The sequence below is a fragment of the Ischnura elegans genome, chromosome 1 (assembly GCF_921293095.1).
Source record: "Ischnura elegans chromosome 1, ioIscEleg1.1, whole genome shotgun sequence".
Classification (NCBI taxonomy): domain Eukaryota; kingdom Metazoa; phylum Arthropoda; class Insecta; order Odonata; family Coenagrionidae; genus Ischnura; species Ischnura elegans.
In genome coordinates, this window is record NC_060246.1 from 92,405,928 (window position 1) to 92,430,285 (window position 24,358).

At 39.0% G+C, this 24,358-nt stretch overlaps 2 protein-coding genes across 3 annotated transcripts in view; one reads left to right on the forward strand and one right to left on the reverse strand.

Moving 5' to 3' along the window:
* LOC124165975 (adenylosuccinate lyase) overlaps window positions 1–24,358 on the forward strand; it is a 400,694-nt gene that overhangs the window by 289,048 nt on the left and 87,288 nt on the right. The window lies entirely within an intron of this gene.
* The window catches only part of LOC124166131, a 28,684-nt gene continuing 23,797 nt past the window's right edge, over window positions 19,472–24,358 (reverse strand). For both annotated transcript variants that reach the window (XM_046543792.1, XM_046543797.1), the window contains exon 4: window positions 19,472–20,861. In XM_046543792.1, the coding sequence (XP_046399748.1) occupies window positions 20,679–20,861 (183 nt within the window). In that variant the 3' untranslated portion in view covers window positions 19,472–20,678. The remainder of the gene's footprint in view (window positions 20,862–24,358) is intronic.

Consider the following 24,358-nt stretch of genomic DNA (forward strand, 5'->3'; position numbering starts at 1 on the left):
TTTGTACTTCAACACCTCGCCTTTTCTAAGCATTTTACGTGATAAATTTACAATAATATTTATGTATATTATAGGGTTAAGTTATCATTTTATTATATACAGCTAACAAATTTATTAGGAACATGTATTGCATTCAACGTATTAATAATCAACGTTTATTTTTTTGATTTTGAGATTAAATATCTCATGAAGCAGGTTTGGTGAAAATTCTTGAAGATATTTCGAGTTGTTTTTGGGCGGTGAAGGCGGTGAAATTCTCGGTTCATCCTTCTGTTTTTTGGATCTTCTTTTTAAGTCTTTAGTTCCTTCGTGCTGTGTTTCTTCTGTAATCGCACGTTAGGATTGAAATGGTATTATATTTCAAGCATATTTATTTTTTATGCAAATTAGTATTCAATTTATATCGCCACTGAACTCATATCATTGAGTATCTTAAATTAATATTTTTATAATGACTGAACTTAATTAAGCACCCTTGCCTTATGTTTGATTATATGGTCTTGTTTAGTTTTATTCACCAATGTATCATTTACATTAGGTGTTCTTTGAATTTGTATTGAAATGTTTTAGCTGTAAAATTCATTGCATTTCATCTTTATTAAAACAATTGCACTTCTTAATCTCTCAAATTAACTAACGAAAATCTCATATTATCTTTAATTCGTTAAAGAAGGGTCGCAAATTGTGATGATTTCTCGCTGTTAATATTAAGAGTCAGGGTTTTTAGGAAAATACATTATTGCAGTTGCAAGGCACCCCTTGCCGATTTTCTCCGTTTTACTCAGTTAGTCTGTAATTTTCTGGCTTAAAATTATGCATATTTATTGATTTCATATCATCATGAGGTAAAATTTTTCCATTTACTCATCCTCTATCGACCCAAGGTTCTTCGAAAGGTGATGTCAGTGTGCGTTAGGTAGAAATATTTCATCTTATCGCGCATTACGGCGTATCTTTTTTCGCCTGATACTTAAATATTACCGGGAAGTACTCACGGCAATCCACTTAGATATAATCTGTTTTAATAATTACTTGCTCATAAAAAAAACTATTTATGGTGGTAATTTGTGACTGGCAGTTAATCTTGAACTAGTGGTCAATTTTTCCACCTAACTTTGTATCATCAACTAACTTTTTGTCGTCATCTATTTCATTTTCAAGATCTACCCTACCTCGCTGACTATTGTATGCATCCAGGATAGTCGTCGTCTTCTTTTCCTCCAAAGTTCCAAGATCTGTCTTCTTGTGCGCTGTCCATTTAAGTTACATAATGTATTTTTATGTTACTTTATCACATATCGCGCGGCTTTATTTAAAAAATCTGTTTTCGGCCTTTTTTGGGTGCCATATAAAGGCAGCATGATTTAGTATTGGGCGAACCAGGGTTTTATATTCCATAGTATTCCTCTATACCCAATGCAATTTTAATATTTTTAACTTTCCCCATTTCATTCTCAATCAAAGTTCCTAGACAGATGGTCACCTAAATATTTGCAGCTTTCGGATTTGGGAATAAAATTGACCGAAAGCTTGTAGATCCTATTTTTGATGTTGATTTTAATACTAAAACTGGTGTGTGTGCAATTTTTTTACTTTTGTGTCCATTACATTCGATAATACCTATTTTTTCAGACCGTTCACGCTGTCCTGATGAGCTTAATAATTGGTGCGGTTTTCTGTCTTTCGATAAGTGATGCCGTCATCCACAAGTAGGCTTTAATTTTGCCTGGAAATCATTCTGTTAAATTACAAATAGCTATGGTTCAAGAGCGCTTCCTTGAAGAACATCCGATGTTACCCTTATTTCATCCGAGCACTCTTCTTGTACTCTGTATCCTTCAATTCAGGAAATCGTCGACCAACAAAATCACTCTTCCTTCTAATTTTGATGTTTTTTTTTGCCTCGTAATAATAATGAGTCGTTCATGGGTATCTCTGTCGATGGTTTCCACAGAGGGTGGGTATAGGATTATACTGTTTGGCAGTCGCATCGGTCGCTGAGTTTGTTTAGCGCCGAAATGAATTCTCATCAACGACTGACGTAGGTATGCAGGAGTTTGATCCGATACAGGCATAATTACCCACCGCCCATTTTTTTCCAGTCGATCGAAAAATTGTGAATACCAGCAACCTACGCGGCTTCCGAGGACAACTTCCCAACGATTTGGTACTCTAGTATTATTTATTTTAACCAATGAATAAATTCGCCATGAAATAGTTATTCAACTACGATAGGTGAATTAGGTACTAAGGTATTCGTCGTGTTTGAAGTGTACGAAAAGTATTTTGCAGGAGAAATTTGGAATTGGGCCTGATCAGAGTGATTTTGGATGAAAAGAGTGTTATCATCACAGAAAGTGCAAAACGAAGTTCATCACTATGGATCGCGGGCATTTTAACATTTTATAACTTCTAATATTTTAAATTCATTTTCTATGGGCAGGTTTTACCATCCAGTACCTTGATTATTGCTGCAACCCGATTCATGTTCGTAAACGATTTTCTGTTGAGATAGGTAAATATTATATGTAAACGGGGAAGTGACATGGCAAAACACAGTGTGTACGTTTGCGAAGGTGATAGTTCAGCTGAAGAGAACTTGAAAAAATAAGTCCTCTACCATTATCTTTAGCTTAAAAATTAACTTTTCCATCATTACCTCCATTAACCACCACGTTTTTCTTCATTGAGTCAACATGCCTGCAATATGGTGCTCTGCTCAGGGGATTTTATAGAATGTAGAGAATCTCAAACCAATTTTAAATGAGCCGTAAAACATATATTTCGATCAGCGATTTAACCGAGTTACTAAAGCTTCACCATCATACTCGAGATAATCGCCATGGCGGCTATCTTCAAAGTAAACACAGTGCCGCAACTGCGATCTTGGCAGTAAATAGACGAGAAGCTAATGAACGAAAAAGATTTCACTGCCGTGCATCGAAGAAACACGACGCAATATATTTTTCACCCCGGCCGTAAAAAAAATAAGAATTCTCTCAGACCCAGGAGGTGATACTGGGAATGATAAATCTTTTTTACTGTAAAAATGATAAATTGAAACCAAACCATTGAATAGGCTTTGGATTGTTTGAATGAATTATAAATCTTTATACCCGAGAGATTAAGTCCGATGAAAGCTGAAATGGTCGAATGAGACGAAATCCTAAAGGAAACTTATAGAAACCTCAGTGTAAGAATGGTTGCAGCTATGGCGGTAATTTTAACTGAAAATAGTCACGCTCAATTGAATAAATCGTCCCGTCAAATTGTTAAGTCGGCGCCTTTCGTTAAGGGAAGGCTAACGCTGGCGCCAGGTTACTCTTCAACCTATATACCGTACCCTTCCCTTATGGCGCAGATGACCTCAGCATTCGATCTCCACCGCCAATTACCGTTGCATAGGCACCTAATTTGGTTTAAATGGTTGCGTTTACTACCGTGCAATTCATGCCGTTCTGCTTGTTTCTTATAGATTCCTTGGAAAAGTAAGCACTTGGAGTAGGCTCGGAAAAGTTGATCGAGAGTATTTTTTCACGTGTTTTCAAGTGTTCATTTTGTGCCGGTTATTAGAAAATATTCGTCGTAGAATATAACTGACAATTAATACATTTCTTGTGCTTTGAGATTGGAAATTCATGAAGGAAAAATCATGTTTCCTAGATACTTTACATTTTCAAGAAATTCCCTTTCCAAACTTACAAAACTTCTATCTTCAATCAGATAAGATGCGGCATGAAATCTGTCACAACTCATAAACACGTCATGAATTTCGCTTGAATTTAGATTTCCTTTTTCTCTAGCGGTAGCGAGCCGCGTGATTGAGATAACTGTCCTTCCGTACATGTAATTTGTCACGTTTTGATAATTAGAGGAGTCCAGCAGGCATTTCGTCTCAATGGTACAAGTACTAGGTTATAATTGCAACCATGTCAATCTCCAGAAAAATGATATAGGCCTCACACTGTTTTTAATCGTATTAAGCACACAGTTAAGTCTAATTTGGTATTTTTACATCACTACTCCTATTTATTTACCTCCATAGTGCCGGTTGGGACACTTCCCTCATTAGTATCGTTCTTAAAATAGGATTTGAATTAAATAAATTCCTCTTTAGCGGGAAAGTAAGAAGATAGTGTATGGTAAGGGATTGGATTGAAGGGAGTGAAATGAAGTAAATCAATGTTCGTAAGTAAAAAAAAAGTAGAGACAAAAGCGCGCATTCGCTCACATAGCGGTTTTTCCCCTTGGGAAAATGTTCTTCGTTGGTCTCAATCACTCACACAATCGGGTTTGCGAGGATTTCTCCTACGTCAGTAACCACTGTTGTACCATCAAAAAATACTTATAATACAAAAGAAATCACACACACGCTCACTCACTTGGGTCGTAGATTTCCTCGAAGGAATAAATGTCTGGTTGGGCCTTCTGCACTCACTCCCTTAGATTTCATAAAATAGCAATTTTCTTAGAATAATAATATGTAGTTAAAATAACAATGTCATTTCTGTTAGAATTCAAAAGATATAAATAGTCATGTTAGAGAGGACAAACAATACATGATTTAAAAATATAAAAGACAGATGACAGTTATACACATTTTAGCTTGCTAGTCTTACAAGGCTACAAAAGTAACATAGAATTCGTCAATAGAGATAGGATGAACCACACATGAAATAAGAACAAAATAGACATAAATGACCGTGATATGAGATATATGAGATGAATGATATTTTATACACTTGTTATAGTTTGCAAGGCATAGAGTTCTTTTTGTTAGCATCTTTTTTGCATAAAATATAAAACTCATTTAGCAAATCAATTGATTTTGGTGGTAAAAATGTTTTTTTTTAGGAATAGGAATTTTAAGACTCAAGACGTTATCACCGGCCAAAATTTCAGTTAGAACACGGTCATAGTAGTGGAGCAACTGTTGTTACAGTGGGTGTCAGGTCTAGTTTTAAATATAGGACTGTGGTTTCTTATCGCTTTATTGGTGTGTAGAGAATTTAAAATTATCTAATTATTGACATGTCATTACGGTCAATGCTGCGATGACGAGCTATTAGCCTGATGATATCTCTCTTGTTTTTTATTCTTTCTTACTGCCATGTGAAGATATCCATTGATATGTCTGAAGATCAAGATATATATTTTGGACCTCAAACATGGCACTTACGGAAGTGCTGTGAGATTCTCATCCTTTCTTGTTAAAAAATATGTATTGAAACTAATTTTTGAATGTTTTGAAACTGTTTCTGTGGAAATTATCCCATCGCCAACCGATAGGTAATTGGTATTTTCACCGTTTCTTTAATCCGAATACTTATTCCGCTACTATTTTAGAAATTGTTTCCATTTGATTTTTCCTCTAATTTTAGAATTATCTCCCTACGTATTTGGAGTTAATTTGTTTAAAAAAAACTTACCTTTAATTTTAAATTTCCTTGCAACTAGTAAAAGTCACATTCGGGCAGTGGTCAACAGTCTTGTTAGACAAATTAGGCCGAACGTCATAATGCAAATCTTAGTGGAACAAACCTTGTTCTGTAAAGGAAATGTCTTACCCTTGGTCGATTCCGGCATAATTTGAAAAACAAGGGATGCCTATATTCCACTTTGTAATACTCAATTGTATATAGCATCCTGTCAAGCTCATGGGAATGAATATTATATTATTATTCAAAATTACTTCATGGTTTGGAGTCAATTTAAGTTTGACAAACATATTTTGGTGATTTGCTCTTGATTTTTTTTGTTTCAATTTACAAAGCAATGTTAGATGCCAAAGAAATTAATTGAAGATCAGTTGAAATGAGTCATAAAAGCGTTTAGTTTTTTTCTAGGCGGGCCCTAAACATTCGTTGGGGTAGTGCAACGTGGCGTTGTATTCATCTACAAAAAATATTAAGGCCGCACCGGGCAGGTGATCAGGCACGTAGCCAGGGCGAGGGGGCGGCTTTGGGGGCTTCAAATAATCCGCCTTCCCCCCCCCCCCCCCACGAAGTATTTCCCGGCATGCCACTACCAGAGATACGCCTGCTGAGAAGACCACTATCTCTTTGTTATCTCCCCTCTCGGACTCCATTTTTCGAGTTACTTTTCATAATTTCTGACAATAGCAAACGATGAATTTAATTGAATGAAAAACAGCAGCGTGCAAACGAATTATGTGGCTGACTCGATGAAATGTATGGTTTTCCGAAATTTGCGAATTGACAACAAAATATCTGTAGAGGCAGCCTGCATAATACCCAAGCACCCACCCGTAACAAATTTCTGGCTATGTGCTTAAATACCGTCACAAACCCCATGAGTCCCGCTGCTCATCCATTCCAAACAGTTAGTCCGCAGCAATGTGATGAATGGGCACTTCAGGTGAAGATGTGACCCCAGTGGTCCTCTCTGGTGGTGGGACCGACTGCCTGAAGGAGCTGAAGCGGGGCCGGTTCTAGGCATTTTTCTATTGTAAGCGAACAACATTGCGCCCCAAACCTCCCTCAAAAATAACCTGAGAGTTAGTAGGGATTATCTCCGGAATAAATTTTAAAATGAATACAATTAATTCAGGAGTAAGGGTTGAGACTTAAATATCAGCGTGAACTTGTAATATGCTTGCTCTTGTATTTTTGCTTGGCGCCCAGTGCGGCCGCGTACTTTGCTTACTGCTTAAACCGGCCCTAAGCTGAAGTGTACGAAGGGGCGCATGTGTTTATTAACATAAACGTAGAAATGAGGGATCAATTCATTTACTGGCGAGTTTTCCTGGTTAATTTTTGCGGAGTTGAATAAATAGCACTCCTCTTGACCATTTCTTTCCGTGATGGCATCATTCTCTGGACCGTTTCGCAATTTCTTCACTTTACGACCGGAAAATCAGTCAGGAGGAGGGCGGCATCCCTTTATCTCATTTCCCATCAAGTAATCGCAAATGCCATTCTTATCTCTTCGAGGGCGTTTCTCAGGCCCAGTATATCGATTTCTTCACCAAATAGCCTTACGATAATCCCCCTCATTCGGTCGCGAGTCTTTCTGAGAAGGCTCGTCCTTGCGTTCTTGTTTCGAAGATTAGTGCTCTGTGATAAGCTCCTCACTGAGCGCTTTCATTGGAGTGCGATGCTCCTATGAGTATTAAAGGGAAAACACTCCAGTCTGAATATTCTGGGCGCAAAATGGGAAAAATCAGTCATTTCACAGTTGGCTTACTTGAATCTTTTATGCGACATTTACGGTAATTCGACTCCACTTAATCCGATTTTGGTTGCTACCAAACCGAATTTTGGGTTCTAAGGTCCAAAAACAACATGTCAAACTACCCTACTGAAAAGCAAATAATGGGTAATGAATTTTTCATGCGTATGCTGTCGAAACTATTCAGTAAAATAGAATATTTAATGGATACATGTAATTGAATAAAGTTTTTAGGTTTTCATTGAAATACAGTGAATGATAGGGAGTGTGAAGACTCGAAATATTTATCTGAAACTTTCGTCCTTTTGTCATAAAAGAATTTAAAGAAGGTGCACTACATTTCTTGGCACTCAATACTTCTTTTCTGGCAATCCTTTAACGATATGACGAATATTACAATTAAATTCAGTTTTATAAATATTAAATTATACATAAATTAATTAAAATATAAATAATGTAAATATAAAATTAAATTAAATATAATTAATCAGTCATTTTCAAATTTATGGGCTTAGTCATGTAGACCCTTATCAACGTTTGATTTGTGTAACAGATTTTAAAGTTGTACCTGAATAATTCCTTTGACGGGAAATTCTTAAACTATCGTACATGCATACTAAGGGATGATCAAAAGATATATGGGAATTTTTTTCATAACATTAACCAGAGGACCCTCCTAACATTTTTCAATTGGTCTAAAAGTGATATTTGAAAATTTAACCTCCAAATGGTGCCTCATTTTGGGATAAATTGGGGAAAAATTACGATTTATGTCAATAAATCGAAGTTTCAGTCTCCGTCCAATTAAAACCACCTTCGTTTTTGAAACGTCTTTGTAGAAACATCGTAAGTAATACATAATTGGAAATTTCATTATCCTTAATTTTTCACTAACTGGAGGTAATGGAGCATTAATTATGTCAGGTAATGGTGCATACTCACCAGGCATGTGCGTAAGTAGCGGGGGGCATGAGGGAGGAGCTGCAATGCAGAAGCAGCTAGAAGCAAAAATCGCAAAAGTCTTTAAGGAAAATCGGAACTGGATTAAAACGAAAGTTTTCCACAAATTTTCTTTAAACCCACGAAAAATGATAATAATGTAAGGCACTGAATCATAATTGAATGAACTTAATAAACTGTAATAGTTCTCTTAAAATGTTGGTTTCATTCATCTTTTCTATGCTAAAATGTTACAACTTAAACAACACTGGCTTCCCCCCCTCTAGGTTAGATCCTGGGTACTTCCTTGTCTCCAGGATGACTTATATGCTTTGAACCAAAATCAAGATTAAACTAATTAATAGCTACTTCTTGATTGTTTTCCTTTGTGTCACTTAACTCATTATTAAAATGTCGGACAGTGCATCACCTTCTATAGCTCTTTTCGGATTAGGCTGCACACCCACTCCATTTTAGTATGCATACTTTCCAGTTTGTGAAGTCTAGCTGGAAACTAAAGTTAGGGAAAAAACAAGGACCGTTTTAGCGAGAGTGATGTGTTGTCCCAAAGAAACGTGATCACGATCATTCCCAGATAGCACATTTTTGAACTTACCCTTGGAAAAATCAGATATTGTGGGGATAAGCTTATCTTCCACGTTTATTATCCCTTTTTTTCCAGCAATTTCAATTATTTGGGGAGGGGTTGTCACAGTACCATATTGCCAAAATTGGCCGCATAGCGGCGCTGACGTCCTCCATTGCCGTTAACGCAATTGGTGGCTTCGTTTTTACATTTGTGTTGTTGTGTATAGAGGTGTTTGTGAGTTAAAACAATACATCTACGCAGTAATAGTTTAATGCAATAAATATAATGCATTGAATCTTTCCTCATCGAAAGCCAATGTATTTACATTATTTTCACGTAATTCTCATTAATCTCGTGTGGTGGCGCAGCGATTATACGCGAAACGGCCGCCGCCTACCGGCAATTACGGCGTAAGGATAGGTGTATCTCCAGCTATGCGGACATTCATCTCCGATTTATCCCCAAATGCGGCGTGGATTCTTCATACTTGATCTCTGATTCCAGATAGCGGCATCACGGCATATATGTATAATATGCTCGTATTTAGAGATAAGGCAAAATCTGTGCTATCTGGGTTGATACTGAAGGTAATAGGTTAATGAATTGGCGGCGATCCTAGGAAAAATAGATGCCGTCGGTCGCGTCACGTATTAGATTACTTGGTTACTCCTCTCATTTAGTGGCAGGTCGTGTGACGTTTTCATTGGATTGGGATAAGATAATGGAATTTCTGGAATGCCGCCTCGCGTACAATGCTATCACAAGATTTCAAATTGAAGCATTGCTATTTTTTGCTTGATCAGAATATTTTGTAAAAAAATCGAGTTTCAGAATGAAAAAGAACTTGGCGATTCGTGCTGGTAAGAATTAAAAAGATCTTGTTAAATATTATAAATAACTTGGTAATTATAGCTGAGATCAGAGCGAACTTCGGATCAAAGGTTTAAATTTTTCATTAAAATTTATCTTTGAAGACGTAATTCAGTGTTTAATTAAATGGTTAATATTTTAAGTGTGAACGTATGAATATTTGCAATTAGCATTATTAATTTGCAATATTTTAGTAACTTAACCTACAACTAGTTTTATTTGCTGTTTATTTGCGAATCTTGACCTTGCATGGGTATACTATGTGCACAGGGGAAATCACGGTGTCTTCATTCTCACAGACTGCTTGTATGGTATCCTATAATGCTGTGATAAATAAGGGTATAAATAGATGAATGGGGGTGATGTAGTTGTAAATGTTTAGCACTTAACTTAAGAAAACACTTCGTAAAATTACCTGTAATGGTAACTTGTAAGGGACCGTTCAAAGTAAAGATAGGCGGTTTTGCTGCTAATAAAGTGGCGGTGTCGACTCTAAATAATTTCCGTCGATTTCTGGAGACAAATAGGATAATTCGTTAAACTGTAGTGCTAGATAACAGGCAATTATCGATGTAGCTGCATTTTTAAAAAATACCTTGTGTTTCAAAATGAATAGCGGGATTTACACGTTTTATAATATGTATTACACTTAACAATTAGGATACCTCTATGATGGATACATCAAATAAAGGAGAAACTCAAAAATTTTTGTTTACTGGAAACAATGCGCATTGGTACCAACTGTTTCCGCTTCCATCCGTTATAGAGCGCTAGTAGCAAAGATGGCTCAGAGTCCTCTAGATTGCCAGGAATACACTACATAGTTCTACAAACCCTATGAGGGAGCAGTGTGGAGAACTGCCATCCTGAGGACTCCGAAGTTGCTAACATTGAACAGAAAGCTTTTTGAGTTTTACAGTTTGCAGTTGTTTTTTCTGTGAAATGTGCGTTTCAAATTAAGAAACAGGATTGAAGCAGCTGTTGCAACGATTAGTCAAGAGAAACTAATCAATGTTTGGGAAGAACTCGCATACCCCTATGAAAAAATTGTATAAACCTGTTTCAAAATTTTATACAATTTATACAATTACCATGGCAATTGTATAAATTGTATAAAATTTTGAAACAGGTTTATACAATTTTTTCATAGGGGTAGTGTCCGGAAGTTATTTGTAAATCGGTTCATTTTGAAGTACACGCTTTTGATTTCCGTCAAAATATTTTGAGTTTGCTGAAATCTTTTATTCAACTTTTCTCTTGAAAGGCCCCCGTGTGAAATCGTTTGAAAATCTGCGCTGTTGCGAAAATTTTTCATCCGTTTCCACTGTTTTCCACGAAGCCCTGTGTCGCTAACATCGGATACCGTCACTGCGGCTTCCAATATTTGCCGCGACGAGCGACATCAACCGCTGAATCACCGAACTTGTAGAATTCGTCGTGTGGCGTTTGTGAAGCGCGCAGCTTCACAAACGCCTAGAAAGTGGCCTAGATGACTGTAGCATTTTTTTCTCCTCCGTCGTGGCCATAATTAATCTGAATTAACTTTATTTTCATTATTTGTGATATTTAATTAGTGATAAAACACGTAATTAAATTCGTATTTTCTTGTAACATCTCAGGAATTTTCGGTTGGCTTTCGTCATTTTACCGTGAAAAACAGTCTTAGGGAAGTAAGTTGAGGCGATGGAAGACAGCAACGAAATAACTTCTTTTTTCCCAACATCAATAGTCATTGAGATGACTATAACTATTTTATGATTGAGAGACAGGAACAGAACGCTTATCTCCCTGTTGACCGGTCGTATTTTGTCTTTTTTTCGCGACGAATAACCCGTTTGAAACGTGATTTATTAATTTAAATTTCCTAAGTGTTTAGAGGAGACCTTATCAATATTGTCCTTCATTTCAGACTTCAAAAATGTTGCATATAACAAAATATTGAGGTAAAATTTTCTAATTTCTGCCAACAAATCTTAATATGTTTCTATTTTATATGCTGTAAACAATTTCGAAGTAATACCATAGTTATTGGATGACTGACTATATCATCGCAAAAAAGACTGGTGGAGTGAGATTTATTTGTCGTCTGTAATTTTTTCAGTTTTACTGAAACGTGAAAATTTTGCTCACTAGCAATGACACCAAGTGGACTGCATAAAGTAGGCCCAATTCCATCTCATTGGAGGCTTACTTCTGTTGTTACTTCGGTCGTATTATAATCACCTTTCAAAAATGTCCGCAGCGCGGTGATGAGTGCAATGCGATCCACTTTTTTCCAATATTTTGCAGCGTAACGTTTGTAATTGCAGGGAATAGCACTAAAACGTTATGAATTCGATGGATCACATCATCATGTATGCTAATTTTGGCTAACTCCCATAATTATACCTTATTTTCCCATGAAACTCGCATCAATTTGTCCGTCAGCGTAACGAGTGGCGACTTTTGTAAGTGAACCCATTTAAATTCGCGGTGGTTGACAACTTTATTAGATGCCGACTTGAGGATCCTCTTTTGTAATATCCGTGAATGAAACTTAGGTCTTATTTTACCAACATGCACGATCATAATTTTTTTTCTATTAGCCACTTCTAATGTTTGAAAGTCCGAAATCTAGGATCTGCCGAACTTCCGTGTGCCTATTTCTCTGTTGATAGTAACAGTGGAAATTGTTATGTACACAGTAAATAGTTATTAATCTAATAGTAGCCATTATATAGATATTTCAGAAAAAAATCGATTCCGTGTTTTTTGGCTACCGGCGACGTTGCGTAATAATGTTGATATTCATCCATCAATTTCTATAAATTTGCGGTTTTATTGTACGAATCATTTCCTAAGAAATAGAGAAAATTATTATCTCTTAATATTGGCCAATGTTGCTGAAAAGAAGGTTTAATTTTTTCGAGAACCTTTCGTCTAGAACACAAACTTCAGGTTCTTGAAACATTATTTGCCTGATATCCATGGTATTGCCTCAGGTGTGTTTTAACCGGTCGGGAAGATTGATTATTTTCGGAGTCTCAGAAAATTGCCATTATCATGTCACTCCCTATTTCATGTGTTTCATGGACGAGCCCGCCAATTTCAATGTAGAATTTCAGTGTACCCTGGAAAATGATACGAAGGTTTGGAAACCGGTATGATAGCTGGTAAGCAGTGGAAAAATACAAATTTAGTGATTATAAAATGAAGTGCTTTCATTTGCATCGTAATGGAGACCGCCATTCCAATACAACATCTAGTGTATCTGCGAGGGCGGTTGTCTGCGAGGTGACCTCACCGCGCTCTGAATGAAGTCATGCGGGGCGAGGCAGACCACCCTCCAGAGATACGTCGGGAACCATCATCACCACTTGAGGCATAACGTCACCTTCCCCACTAACCCCGTCCTTCTATTGTGTAAATTGTAGATTCATTCTACAGGGGAGAGAAAAGTTGTGTCACTAAATGTTAATCCTGGATGTTGATGCCAGTAAGAACAAGGGCGTTTCCAGGATCAAACCTAGGGGGGAGCCAGCCATGGTTGTTCAAGTTGTAGGTAAGATTCGAGCATGGAAAAGGTGAAAAAAATCAACATTTGAAGGAAGATGTAACAGCTCTTTATCAGTTTTTAAAATTATTTGCTTGAAAAAAATATTATTTTCTTTAAAGACATTTGCGATTTTTGCTTCTGGGGGGGCAGCTGCCCCCTCCTGCCCCACGCTGGGTACGCCCATGAGTAAGAACCAAAATTACTATCATCCTTTTCAAATATATTTGCGACTGGCCCAGTCGTACAAGTTCGGAATGTTTCGGGCGGCGTCATGGCAGAAAGTGGGACTAGGAATGTGGGATGAGGAAAGAGAGATGCGGGCGTTGCCATGTGTTCTCAAAAGTCCTTGTCAGTGCCTCGATATAAAAGACTGTGCCAAAAATTCTCCTCCCACTTGGCAACGCAGCTTAACTTACTCGCAAATCGTTCACCACGCAGGACTGAAAGCGATTGAATTTCTCGTAGGCTTGGCTCCGCCTATCGCATTTTGGTTGGTTTTCGGAAAGTCATGTGCCCTCCGCCCTCACCCCCAAAAAACGTGGGCCGCCTATCAGTCGCAAAGATATTTGAAACGAACTCTAATGATGTTCATTATCGAATATGCATCATTTTTAAACTACAGAAACTTTGAGCCAAAGCGCTCCGATTGGTTTATGTAGCCTTTTTGCTAGATGCTCTGGACAACTCTTCCGGACTTCGAATACTTTGCGCGCATTTGCGTTTGCCTCGCTCAGATTGCGATTGTTCCAGCAATCGTTAGAGCTATCGTGCTGCCCTCTAGTGCTGGCATCTAAAGTGAACGAGACATTGACGCTTAGCAAAGCTTTTGATGTAGCATACAGGGTGAAGATATTACCGTGTTCAACGTGTATTTAACGAACAATTTTTCTTCCGCCCATATTCTTCCTTGTTTGGACAAATCCATGAAAAAAATAGAGCGAAGGGAGCTTCACGAACTTTTCGTCTTTCTCGTGTCGCTTCCTCTTCCGGTCTCCCAAGGCCTTAACCATCTTAAAGTGGCAACGTTAGGAACTACGTGAACTATTGTCCGGACATGCATTCACACTGATATTCATTTTATCTCTGCGGGTCAACTTTCGTGAGATCCCGGACACTCTCGGATGGCCTCGCTGAAGGGGGAGGGGCCTCGCTGAAGGGGAAGGGGTAGTACCGAGAGAGAGAGAGCAGGAGCGACCTTAACGTTGCCAAATGTACATAGCCGCCCTTGTGTCTCACCGAAAAGGTGTGACTCACACGTGGCCACAGATATTTTGGGCCCGGCGGCGAAACAATGCATACAATGTATTGAGGATAATCCCATCTCAGAAGCCGGGATATTGTCCGCTAAATGCCAGACCGCTGGTGAAAGGCATAAATAGGCGTAGCATTCTTATAAACGGGGAGTGCAAGGGAAAAGGATTTGGCAACACAGCTAGCAGATTCACGAAGTTGACACGACGGAGGTCTGAGAGCGACTGACGTTCCGAAGTGCTAGACCACGCCTACTGTCTGCTGATTGGCAGAGGGAAAGTCACGTGTAGATAAACTTTCCCTCCTCTCACCCCAACTCGGTTAAGCCACACCAGCTCACCCGCAAAGATAAAGTGAACAGACCTTAGTTCTGTCAACTATCGTTAGGACGATCGCTCGGACAATCGTCATCTGAAGGAGGCATTTGTCCATATCATCCGGCAAGTGGGCAAACATGCGGGCAATCGGAGCGCTTGGCTCAAAGTTACTGTAGTTTAAAAATTGTCCGTTTTCGAACTAAACTTTCGTAATTTTTGTTCCCACTGGTATCAAATATCCAGGATTAAAATTTCGTGGCACAATTTTTCTCCGCCCTGAATAGTGTATACACCTTAGGAGATCGATTCTAGCGATATTTTGGACTACAGACAGTTGTTTTGAAAGTCGCTGACATCGGAATGCTTGGTTTACCTGTGAGCATGAATGTAATTTTGTATTGCTTCGTTGTGCACGATGGATGATCATTCAAATGAACTTCATTCGCATAATCACTTGAAACCCCCTATTTACACCGTGAACGAATGCCGCGAATACTCGGCACAGAAACGACGCGCAGTGGTGCAAAAAATCGATGGTACTAATCGATTCTAGAGATATTTCCGCCCTCAAAGTTGATTTGAAAGTCGCTGAAGACGCAGTGTTTACATTTGTTTGTTTGCTTACATGTGAGCTTAATACAATTTTTATTGCATTAAGTTTGAGAGGGATTCAAACGGCAGGTTGCAGGAGGCCTATTAAAGCAACCGTTGCTGTCGAGCTTTTTGTGATCCCGAAACGAAATTATAAGTTTTCTCCCCTACAGCTAAACCATTATAGTAGCTTCAAGATGGCGCAGTGTGGAAATTGGTCTGAAGGAAACCCACACTTCAAATGGTTATCCCAAGTCCTCCCCATGCCATCGAATAAGTTCAAAGGCAAGTAAAAACTTTGTTTGGGGAATATATGTGCGTACTGTCTCGCAAAGAAAAATCTCATCTCTCGTGAAAAGTCCCGGATTGACGCCGAAGCGTCGAACCACAAATCCAAGCCGGAAAACAAAAAACTTCGGCTATAAGATCAGAGCCGAGGCCTGGCAAGGGCGAAGGAGTTTTTGTTTGGGGTGCGGTGGGAATGGGCGATGCACAGCTTCCGCAAAGCACTCAAACAAAGGTCATTCCTGTGCAAGAGAAGAAAGGTACCGGGAAGGGAAAAAAGGGAAGGGCCAGCTCTATTTCAGGACTAGGCTGCTGAGTTGCATCCGTATTCCGCTCATATTAAGGTCATCAAAAAGGGTCGCTAAAAAGGTCCACTTATCCGCACGTCTTTATTACGCAAATTACCACCAGCTGGCTGTTCATTTCGTGAAAAGAATTATCGGGAAGTGCGACGACAAACAATAAGGAAGAGAAACGGGCTACTTTTCCCTCGTGAGACCTCACTTACATATTATGCTGCCGGCGTATTGGATCCTCATAAGAGCATGTAGCTTAATTAATCAACGTGCTGGAGCGCGTGCAGTTACTTTTTGGTTTGGCCAGTGATATAGTTCTCCTCTCTGGTTATATCTAACATTTGCCTCATACAGCTAGCAAACAACTTTTTTTCACGATGAATGATGTTTTCTTTCTATAGGTACCAGGTATGTGTGACTGTTTATACTTTCTTATGATATGAGAGATGACCTTTGGCGTTGCAGTAATGTAAAGTTTGGACGTTCGCAATAAGGAAAGTGAGGATGGTGTTAATGTGCGGAATACGGACACTTGCTTTTTCTTTCATCGTCTACGGGACTCGTCACGTCTTTGAGACCATTCCCAGAGATACTTGCCAGGAAATACCAATCTGTAGTTTATCCATCCATCCAAAAAAATGCGTTCGCCGCCTAGGTGAGCGTAATGCTGCGTACTAGCTTGATCGTACTAAAATAAACCCCTTTTCTGACTGCAGGGAGGTTAATAGGGTAGTTTCCTTCATCAAAGAAAACGAAAGGCATTGATTGCGATTCGTTACCCACCATTAGTGTATTCATAATACACAAATTATTTGGTTTTTGAAATACCGGTTTAGACGAATGGCAAGGGTCAAATTTTATCCTCATTTGAAAAAGGCCTGATTGGCGCCCATGCGATTCCACTCCACGTGACGTCACAGGGATCTAGTTTCTACAAGAGAGGATAGGAGTTATACATCGTCTGAGGTTACCAATGCATGCATGAGGAACAGAGCTCAGGGAAACATGTCTTAATAATCACATATTAAAACTGGCTGAGGTCGGAAAGTTTTCTTCGTTTGATAAGGTATTAATTAACCTTTTTTAAGCCAAGCGCTACCAGCCAGCAAGGTACTCAGCTACCCGCTAGCATCCTGCGTCCTATCAGCGCTCAGAGCCTCGATCAAGGTCACCTCACAAGGTGGGAGGGGGAACCAGAAATGCGTCGCACGGACTTTTTCCCATCATTCCTACTTACCCGTCGCGTTTTCGCGCGCTTGAAATTTTTCACTTTTCATTTAATCGCGAAAAATAGATATCGTCATTTAAAAATCTAAAAGCGTGAAATACTTCGCTTTCATAATAATATCCAAGGGTAATAATCTTTCGATTTAGGCAATAAAAAAATAATAGGAAACCACCCTATTTGACCGTTGAGGGATATATAACCGTCATACTGAATCCCGAATGTTAGTATCCATCCTTGGTGCTGTCATCTTACCTGAAAATGAAGTCACTATAGTCACAAATGGCATAAAAGAGCGTCATCCCATCTTAACGACTACCCTTGACATTTTCAGCCACGATTTATACTTTTTTGGCTGAAAATATCTCTTATTTGCGTCATTTATTGCAATCATATCGTAAAATAAGACTACATGTTGCGGGTTACCTACCTCAAAAACGTGCTTTCGGGGACACGATTAAATGTCATTTACTCGATAATTAATTACAATATAGTTGATACATTTGTTCTAAAACATCATTTAATATTCAAAATCATACCTCATTGCAAAAAAAGAGTGCTCGCTCAAACCAAATTTAAATCACTTAAATTTTTGACACTTTTCGTTATAAAATTTCCAAATTTTAAGGTAAAATGGAGAACAGAACATTAAGCGATTTGGAATAAAAATTATAATTGTAATAACCATCAATGCACGCATCTTTTGCCGAATATTACGATTCGCTCGTAAAAAAATTGGCAAAACGAGGCACCCTAGTCGGTTCTTTGATTTCCAACCAATTTTTTTTTATAATATTGCTCAGCTTTAGCTTCCTACCTCGAAAAAAAATATTGTGTAATTTTGTCCACTTTTTCGATTCCAGCCCACTAGGTAGCGGTAATTCCATCAAACGAGGACCATATCGCGAGTCAAGAGTGGAGTCGAATGTTGACTGCTTTTGATAGTTGTAAGAACTATCGCCAGGCATTGCTTTCCTGAGCCGCACGCCGCAAGTTACGCCATTGAAAAACATTTTCGTTGAGGAATAAAAAATCGCGGGCTTTTCAAAATGCGTACTATGTAACGGCGGGTTGGGGGAGTTGTTGCTTTTGGAGAGAATTCGCTATCAACTTTGCGGGAATTGGGCTTTAGGATGGGCCGAAAAATGGCTTTTATTCGCGATCAAATTTCCCCTGTGCCGGTAAGTTGTCTCCTCATATCAGGGTATCGGATGCGAATTTTTTTGTCAAAATCCATCATCGCTATCCATTCATCCATCTCTACTCCATGACTACTGGTAATCATTTATGGGACGCAGTATAGTATGATTTTTAGTCGTGGAAATATTTTTCAGAGCACATCTTTCTGTATCAAAAATTGATAAGTCAACGTTTGTACAGATTTAATCATGGAAAGTATTTCCCTATGAAGGATCATTGAGACATAAAAAAAGGATAACATTTGGAAAAGTAGGTAACTTCAGCCAATTCGGGCTCAAAGTCAAAATCTGAAGTGATGCCACACGCAGCCAGATAACATTGGCGATCTGCGGGTTGCTTACACTATATGTTTTCTCCATTTTCTCACCGCGCAAAAGCATACATAAATTTTTATACATGTAAGTATTATGCTGTAAGTTGTAATCATCATTAGTTATTCCCAAATGGGAATAGTAGCGGGTATGTCTTCACCTAAGGTGTTTTGTCTCCGAAATCAACCGGACTTTTAGCAAAAAATTATACTTTAGGGCTCGGGCGGCAGTGATAATATCATCCGATTTTTAAAACAAGTCGTACCTGAGACCATGATATAAGTAGTCAACTTTCCTGCACAGGGAGAATTTGATCCCGGAAAAAAAAAGCCATTTTTCGCTCCTCTGTAATCGGCATCCCTGCTGCTTCCCTCCTCGCTATTGGCAGGAATCAAAATAAAATTGGGGTGAAACCATAAAATTATTTTCAAGGGATATTCAGCAATTAAAATATAACCAAATATGTAGAATTTATCGTTTTGTATATAAAAACTTATCTGGCTGGGGAAGGATTTAGTCCCACAATTCGTAACTCTGATATTGCTCCTGTGAAGTGGGATTTAGTTGTCTCGGACGTAACTTCGTGAAAATTGATAATAATTGGGATTGAAAAGGAAAGACTTGATAGTTCCAAATTAGTTTTATAAGATCATAGTTACGACGTCGAACGTCATCATATGTTAAGTACAAAATGTACAGTTACAAGCGCACAGCCAAATACGAATCGTGGTCGTATAAATACATTATGTGCAGTTATCAAGTCTTTGCTATTCAACCACCGGGTAAGTTTTGATCTGCATTGATCCTGATGACAATTTAAGGTATGGGAAAGTCCTGGGTTTGATGAAAATTTAAGGGTATACCATCAGTATTTACATAAGAAGTTTAATTCAATTCTCAATTATACAAAACGTGAAAAATAAAAAATAAAACACATTAAAAAATGAATCTAAAGAGATTACTCATCAAACTTGCCAAGGCAACATGTAGATTTTTTTTTAGCTCTGTTTGAATATTTTGAGAAAAAAGTGTCCATCATAAATAAAATATAGCGACTCGTGATTGAAGAGTCCATTGAGTCTTCATATTGAACACATTGGAATCGTGATCGATCCGGTTCCCCAGTAACGAAGTTGTATGCATCCAAGCAAACCACACGTGGAATAGTGAGAGCACTTCGCCAATGTCTAGTGTAATCATGTCCACTTTTGTCATAACTTTAGGCGATTAGCATGTGGGGGGGAGTTGGCTATGGCGAGTCTCCTGGATGTATCCTTTTTCTCCCTAGATCGATCAACATCACGAAATGCCTGTCGAAGGTACATGAAGCTACACACGTAAAATTGGATTGTGCTTGCGGTTTGTTTATGTATAGCAAAGCCTACGGAGAGTTGTGACGCATTAAAGGAAACGAAACCGTATACAAGCACGTAAAAATATCCCGCGGATATTATTTTGGGGGCGAATAGCAATGTACAGTGTAGGTATATCATTCACCAAAACTGAATCAGAATGTTCCATCATTACGTCTTCTTTTGGGCACCATAAATCTGGTAAATTTTGTTCTACATTGGTACGCATCATTAAAATGACCTTTGGTAGAAAAATTGACTCGGGATTGTTTTTGTACTTTCTCCTCCTCGAAGAATATATCCAGAATGCTATCGTCTGAAACTTTACGAGAAAAGAGGTTTCACTTATTTTTGCCTCAGAAAACTTCAAATTTCCCTATCGATAGCAGTCAAGTTATATTTTCTGGACTTGGTTCCTGAATTTTAGCGCAGCAAGGTAACTTCCTCTAATTTTGGCTCATCATGTGGGTGGCGAATGCTTTGCGTACAAAAATAATAAACCATAGATAGCTCTCCCCTGAAAATGTTCGTCTCAAAAATATTTTATGGTTTGAAAAAACTCTCGTGAAACTTTTGGAAGGATGTGAAACGCCCCTGTTCCCTGTTGTCGACCAATCTTCTGCATTGTGGTTATCGGCCGCCGCACCTTATCATCTCTATCCACCCGTTGAATCTCCAGCCAATCATTTCCTTAGCCTGAGAGGAACTAGGGACATGTCCTCTCCTTTAACCCCTGCGTGTGAAGAAACCGTCGACGAGATAAACGGCTCCGTTCACCAGGGCGATGATTCCAGAGGCCAGGAACTTGTCGTTCGCGGTCGTGTTGAAAAGTTTTTGGTCGTAGTGCTCGATGATGAAGGCTCCCGTGGTGATGAAGAGCACGGCGCCACTCAAGAGGTACAACAGCATCTGGAACGAATCGGGAAAGAGAGAAGGCCGATCATGTTTGGGCGGGAATCATTCAATTTATTATTTTTCCCACTTCTCCGTAAACAGCACATAACGCCCTTGACAACGGGGATATCAGCATTATCATGGCACAACACAAACATCCATGCCCTGAAATTGACGGTTTGAGGCGTGACTTGGTGAATTACTTAATTTTAAATATAAAACTGATGTCGCACAGCGACAAAGCTGGTCGTTAGTAAATTCACATGTGAAATTTATAAAGTTTTTCATTTAAAATAAAAAATATATGCCCTGGATGAGGACCACCTACCCAGTCGGGATTCGAACCCACGACCCACGCATTGGAAGGCGAAGGTTGAAAGCAGTATTTAAACTAGTCAAGGTAACTACTGTAAATACCTTTTTAAAAATCATTTTTGACGTTTGCATTGTGCCGAGGTGAAAAATTGCTCTCACATTTCATTCCTTACCATGTTTTCTGTTATTGAAATTTTTTTGGCGACTCTTTTGCGTAAATAATAGGCAGCTCGAGTACATCGCTTGACTTTAGCCGACGCCGCTCTATAACTACCTTCACCCCACCGCTAGCGAGTCCGGTAATATTTGCGGTATATTATTTGCAATTGCGAGGGATAGCATTTAAATGCTATAACTTTGGTGTATCACATCATCATGCATGTAAATTTTGGTTAACAGCCCCGATTTTACCTTGTTTCTCCGTTAAATCCGGATTGCTCTTCCCGTTAGTATCGACTCTTGTTAATCCCATTTAAATGCGCGGTGTGTGGAGGCTAACTTGACGATCCTCTGTAGTAGTCACGAATATTACATAAAGTAGGCCCAATAACATGGCAATTAAGCATCTTATTTGTTGCCGCTTTGCGCGCGTTTTATTCGGCAGCGCCGCCATCTGTATCTCGTTCAGTGTGACCACGATTGTTACAATAGTAATGGAGTCCCCTTGAGTGTGGCTTTCGCCATTAACCGCAGAGGAAATTGTCTTTTTTAGTTGACTATCGTCTCACATGCGTTAAATTTGTGGTTTATACGATTTATTGGATTAGTTACGTATTACTGCCGTGTGTTTCCTGGTGAAAAGTGGATATATGTAGATGAAGTAGATATAGATCGCTAGTGGCGAGTTTGAAATCATTAATTTTAATTTAAAATGTTTAATTTTAATGCGAGGAGAGCAGCAACGGTTTTAGCGGCGGACTTGAGAATCTTCCAATGAAATATTAAAGTTGTAGCATTTGTGCCATTTTTTAAGACATACCCGTAAGTATTTGTTTTGAGTCGTACAGTCCCAGCCATATTTCCCCTGTGTTCCGGTGGCTTTCTCACCCGAGGACCGACGTGACTCGGTCACGTGACCGTCATGAATCCTGCTCGCTCGAATTCAGATGCGATCTGACTTCATCGGCCAAGTTTTCAAGGCCCCTCCGTGCCGTTACGTCACTTCTTTAGTGACTCACGTCGGTAGAGATACGCTCTCTCGCTGTAGTACGCGCTCGTCTTTTGGAATGCTAAGTGGGAGGAATTTCACCAGAGCACCCACCCCCTCCTAATTCTCAAAGTCGCCAGTGGGTGTCAGGCACGTAGCTTGCTACACTGAAGCTTTGTGGTTTCCTAAAACATTTTCCGTGGGGCGACTGCCTTTGATTCATTCTCAAATATTTGGATTACCCTGTGTTTAACTGAAGTGCAAGGTACCTTGAAACATGATCAATATTTTATTGAGTGCGTATTATAAATGTTTGTTCTTTTCAATCTTATTATTATGCTTGCCCTGAACGTCTTTGGTCATATTCATCCAATTTGATTATTTAGAGTGATCTTTTTTATTTTCTAATAGATTTCAAGCTCACGTCAGAGTAAAAGACAAGGAATCCATTCCACAACCTTGGGGAAAAATTCGTAATTTAATAATACCTACGTTGAGAATTGCGGAAAAGACCCGCTGGTCGCAAGGCTGCGAAAGAGTTATATGAAGAATTTTTCAAATTTTTATCCAAAATGTTACTTTGCGCTAAAGTCTACGGTTTCCGTATTTATACTGTTTTTTGCGAATATTAAAAGGGTTTCTCACTCGGGTAAACATTGATTGACTCATCTGAAAATTTACAGATAACCTTTCTTTGCTCAAGGGAAAAAATGAAAACGATCGCAAACTTTAAAATTGCAACTTTAAGGAATACTTAGCAGTGTACCTATACTATGTATCCCTTCGTAGGAGCCTTAGCTCTTTCATGGAAGAGACCCCTTGACAATTTCAAGCCAGGCAGCCGAGAATGGAATAGCTTCTGCGAGCCATAGTCAGTCGGACGCGAGGTGAAATTCATTGACTCCGACTTCCGATCGCATGAAATAAATGGGGATCAATGATTTCGTAGCGTGTTGGTTGGCGTGAGAGAATGCGTCGGGTGCGGCGAGAGAAAGCCAGTCATTCACCCGTTGACCCGGAGTCCTCCTTTATTAGCGACCTCATCCTTCCTTGTGATGACCGCTTTGGACTGCCTTGGCTCTTCGAGGAAAACTCTCTCCCAAAAGTCACTGGGTCGATCGTTGTGCCTTTGAGGGTGGTATCATGACGATAGTTATCATCATCGCTTCTCAACCTTCCTCGACACTCTGAGAACCGCGCGATATTCCCAGGCCAGACAAAAACAATGATATATCGGGGATGCGGAAACTAACAGATAGGTCTGGTAAATAGCGGTCTCGTTATTTACATTTTGCTGATTATTGTGATAGAGTTGTAAAAATTGGAGAGACCCGTATCTTTCAGCTTTTCTGTACATTGCCTACTTCTCCAGATGCTCACGATGAAAAATAAATGGCCGTAACTCTTTCTCAGATAATTTGATGACGTCACGAACTAATGCCAAGGGGGTCACCGCTCCTAAGATACGAGCCCGTCCTCGCGCATTATCCTCGCGTGGCTCACTGTGGTTGACACCCTGGCGACCTTTTCCTTCCCTCAATGAATTCTTTGCCTTGAACGAGTTGGTCAATAAACTAGAAATGTAATGACATAATCTGTCATACAGAGTCGTTTTTCCAGTGGAGTGTTCTCTACGTGCAAGACTTAAATTGATTTGGCAGTTAAACAGATATCTTCACACATCGTGACACAGAATACATCATCTTTGAATCGTTTTATACTACCAGGTCCGAAAAAGCGATGGAATAAGAGTGAATCGTTGCCGAACGGATATGTATAGTAATTAATTTATCCCTTGAATAATTGAAGCGTTAATATGAGAAGCGTAGTAAGTCAGAAAAAAATCGGAACTTCGTTTTTTCATGGAGAAGGTGGTACATGTACAAGCCAATGTCATGGAAAAGGTAGAACAAGTCAATTGGAAACATATTAAAAGATACACTGAGTTGTATGTTCCACAAAAGGTTAAAGGCTGGGACACAATGAACGCTAACGTGAGAGGCGAGCCGTTCACGGGAATCGGTAAAAATACGGCGGAAAGGAAAGCTTA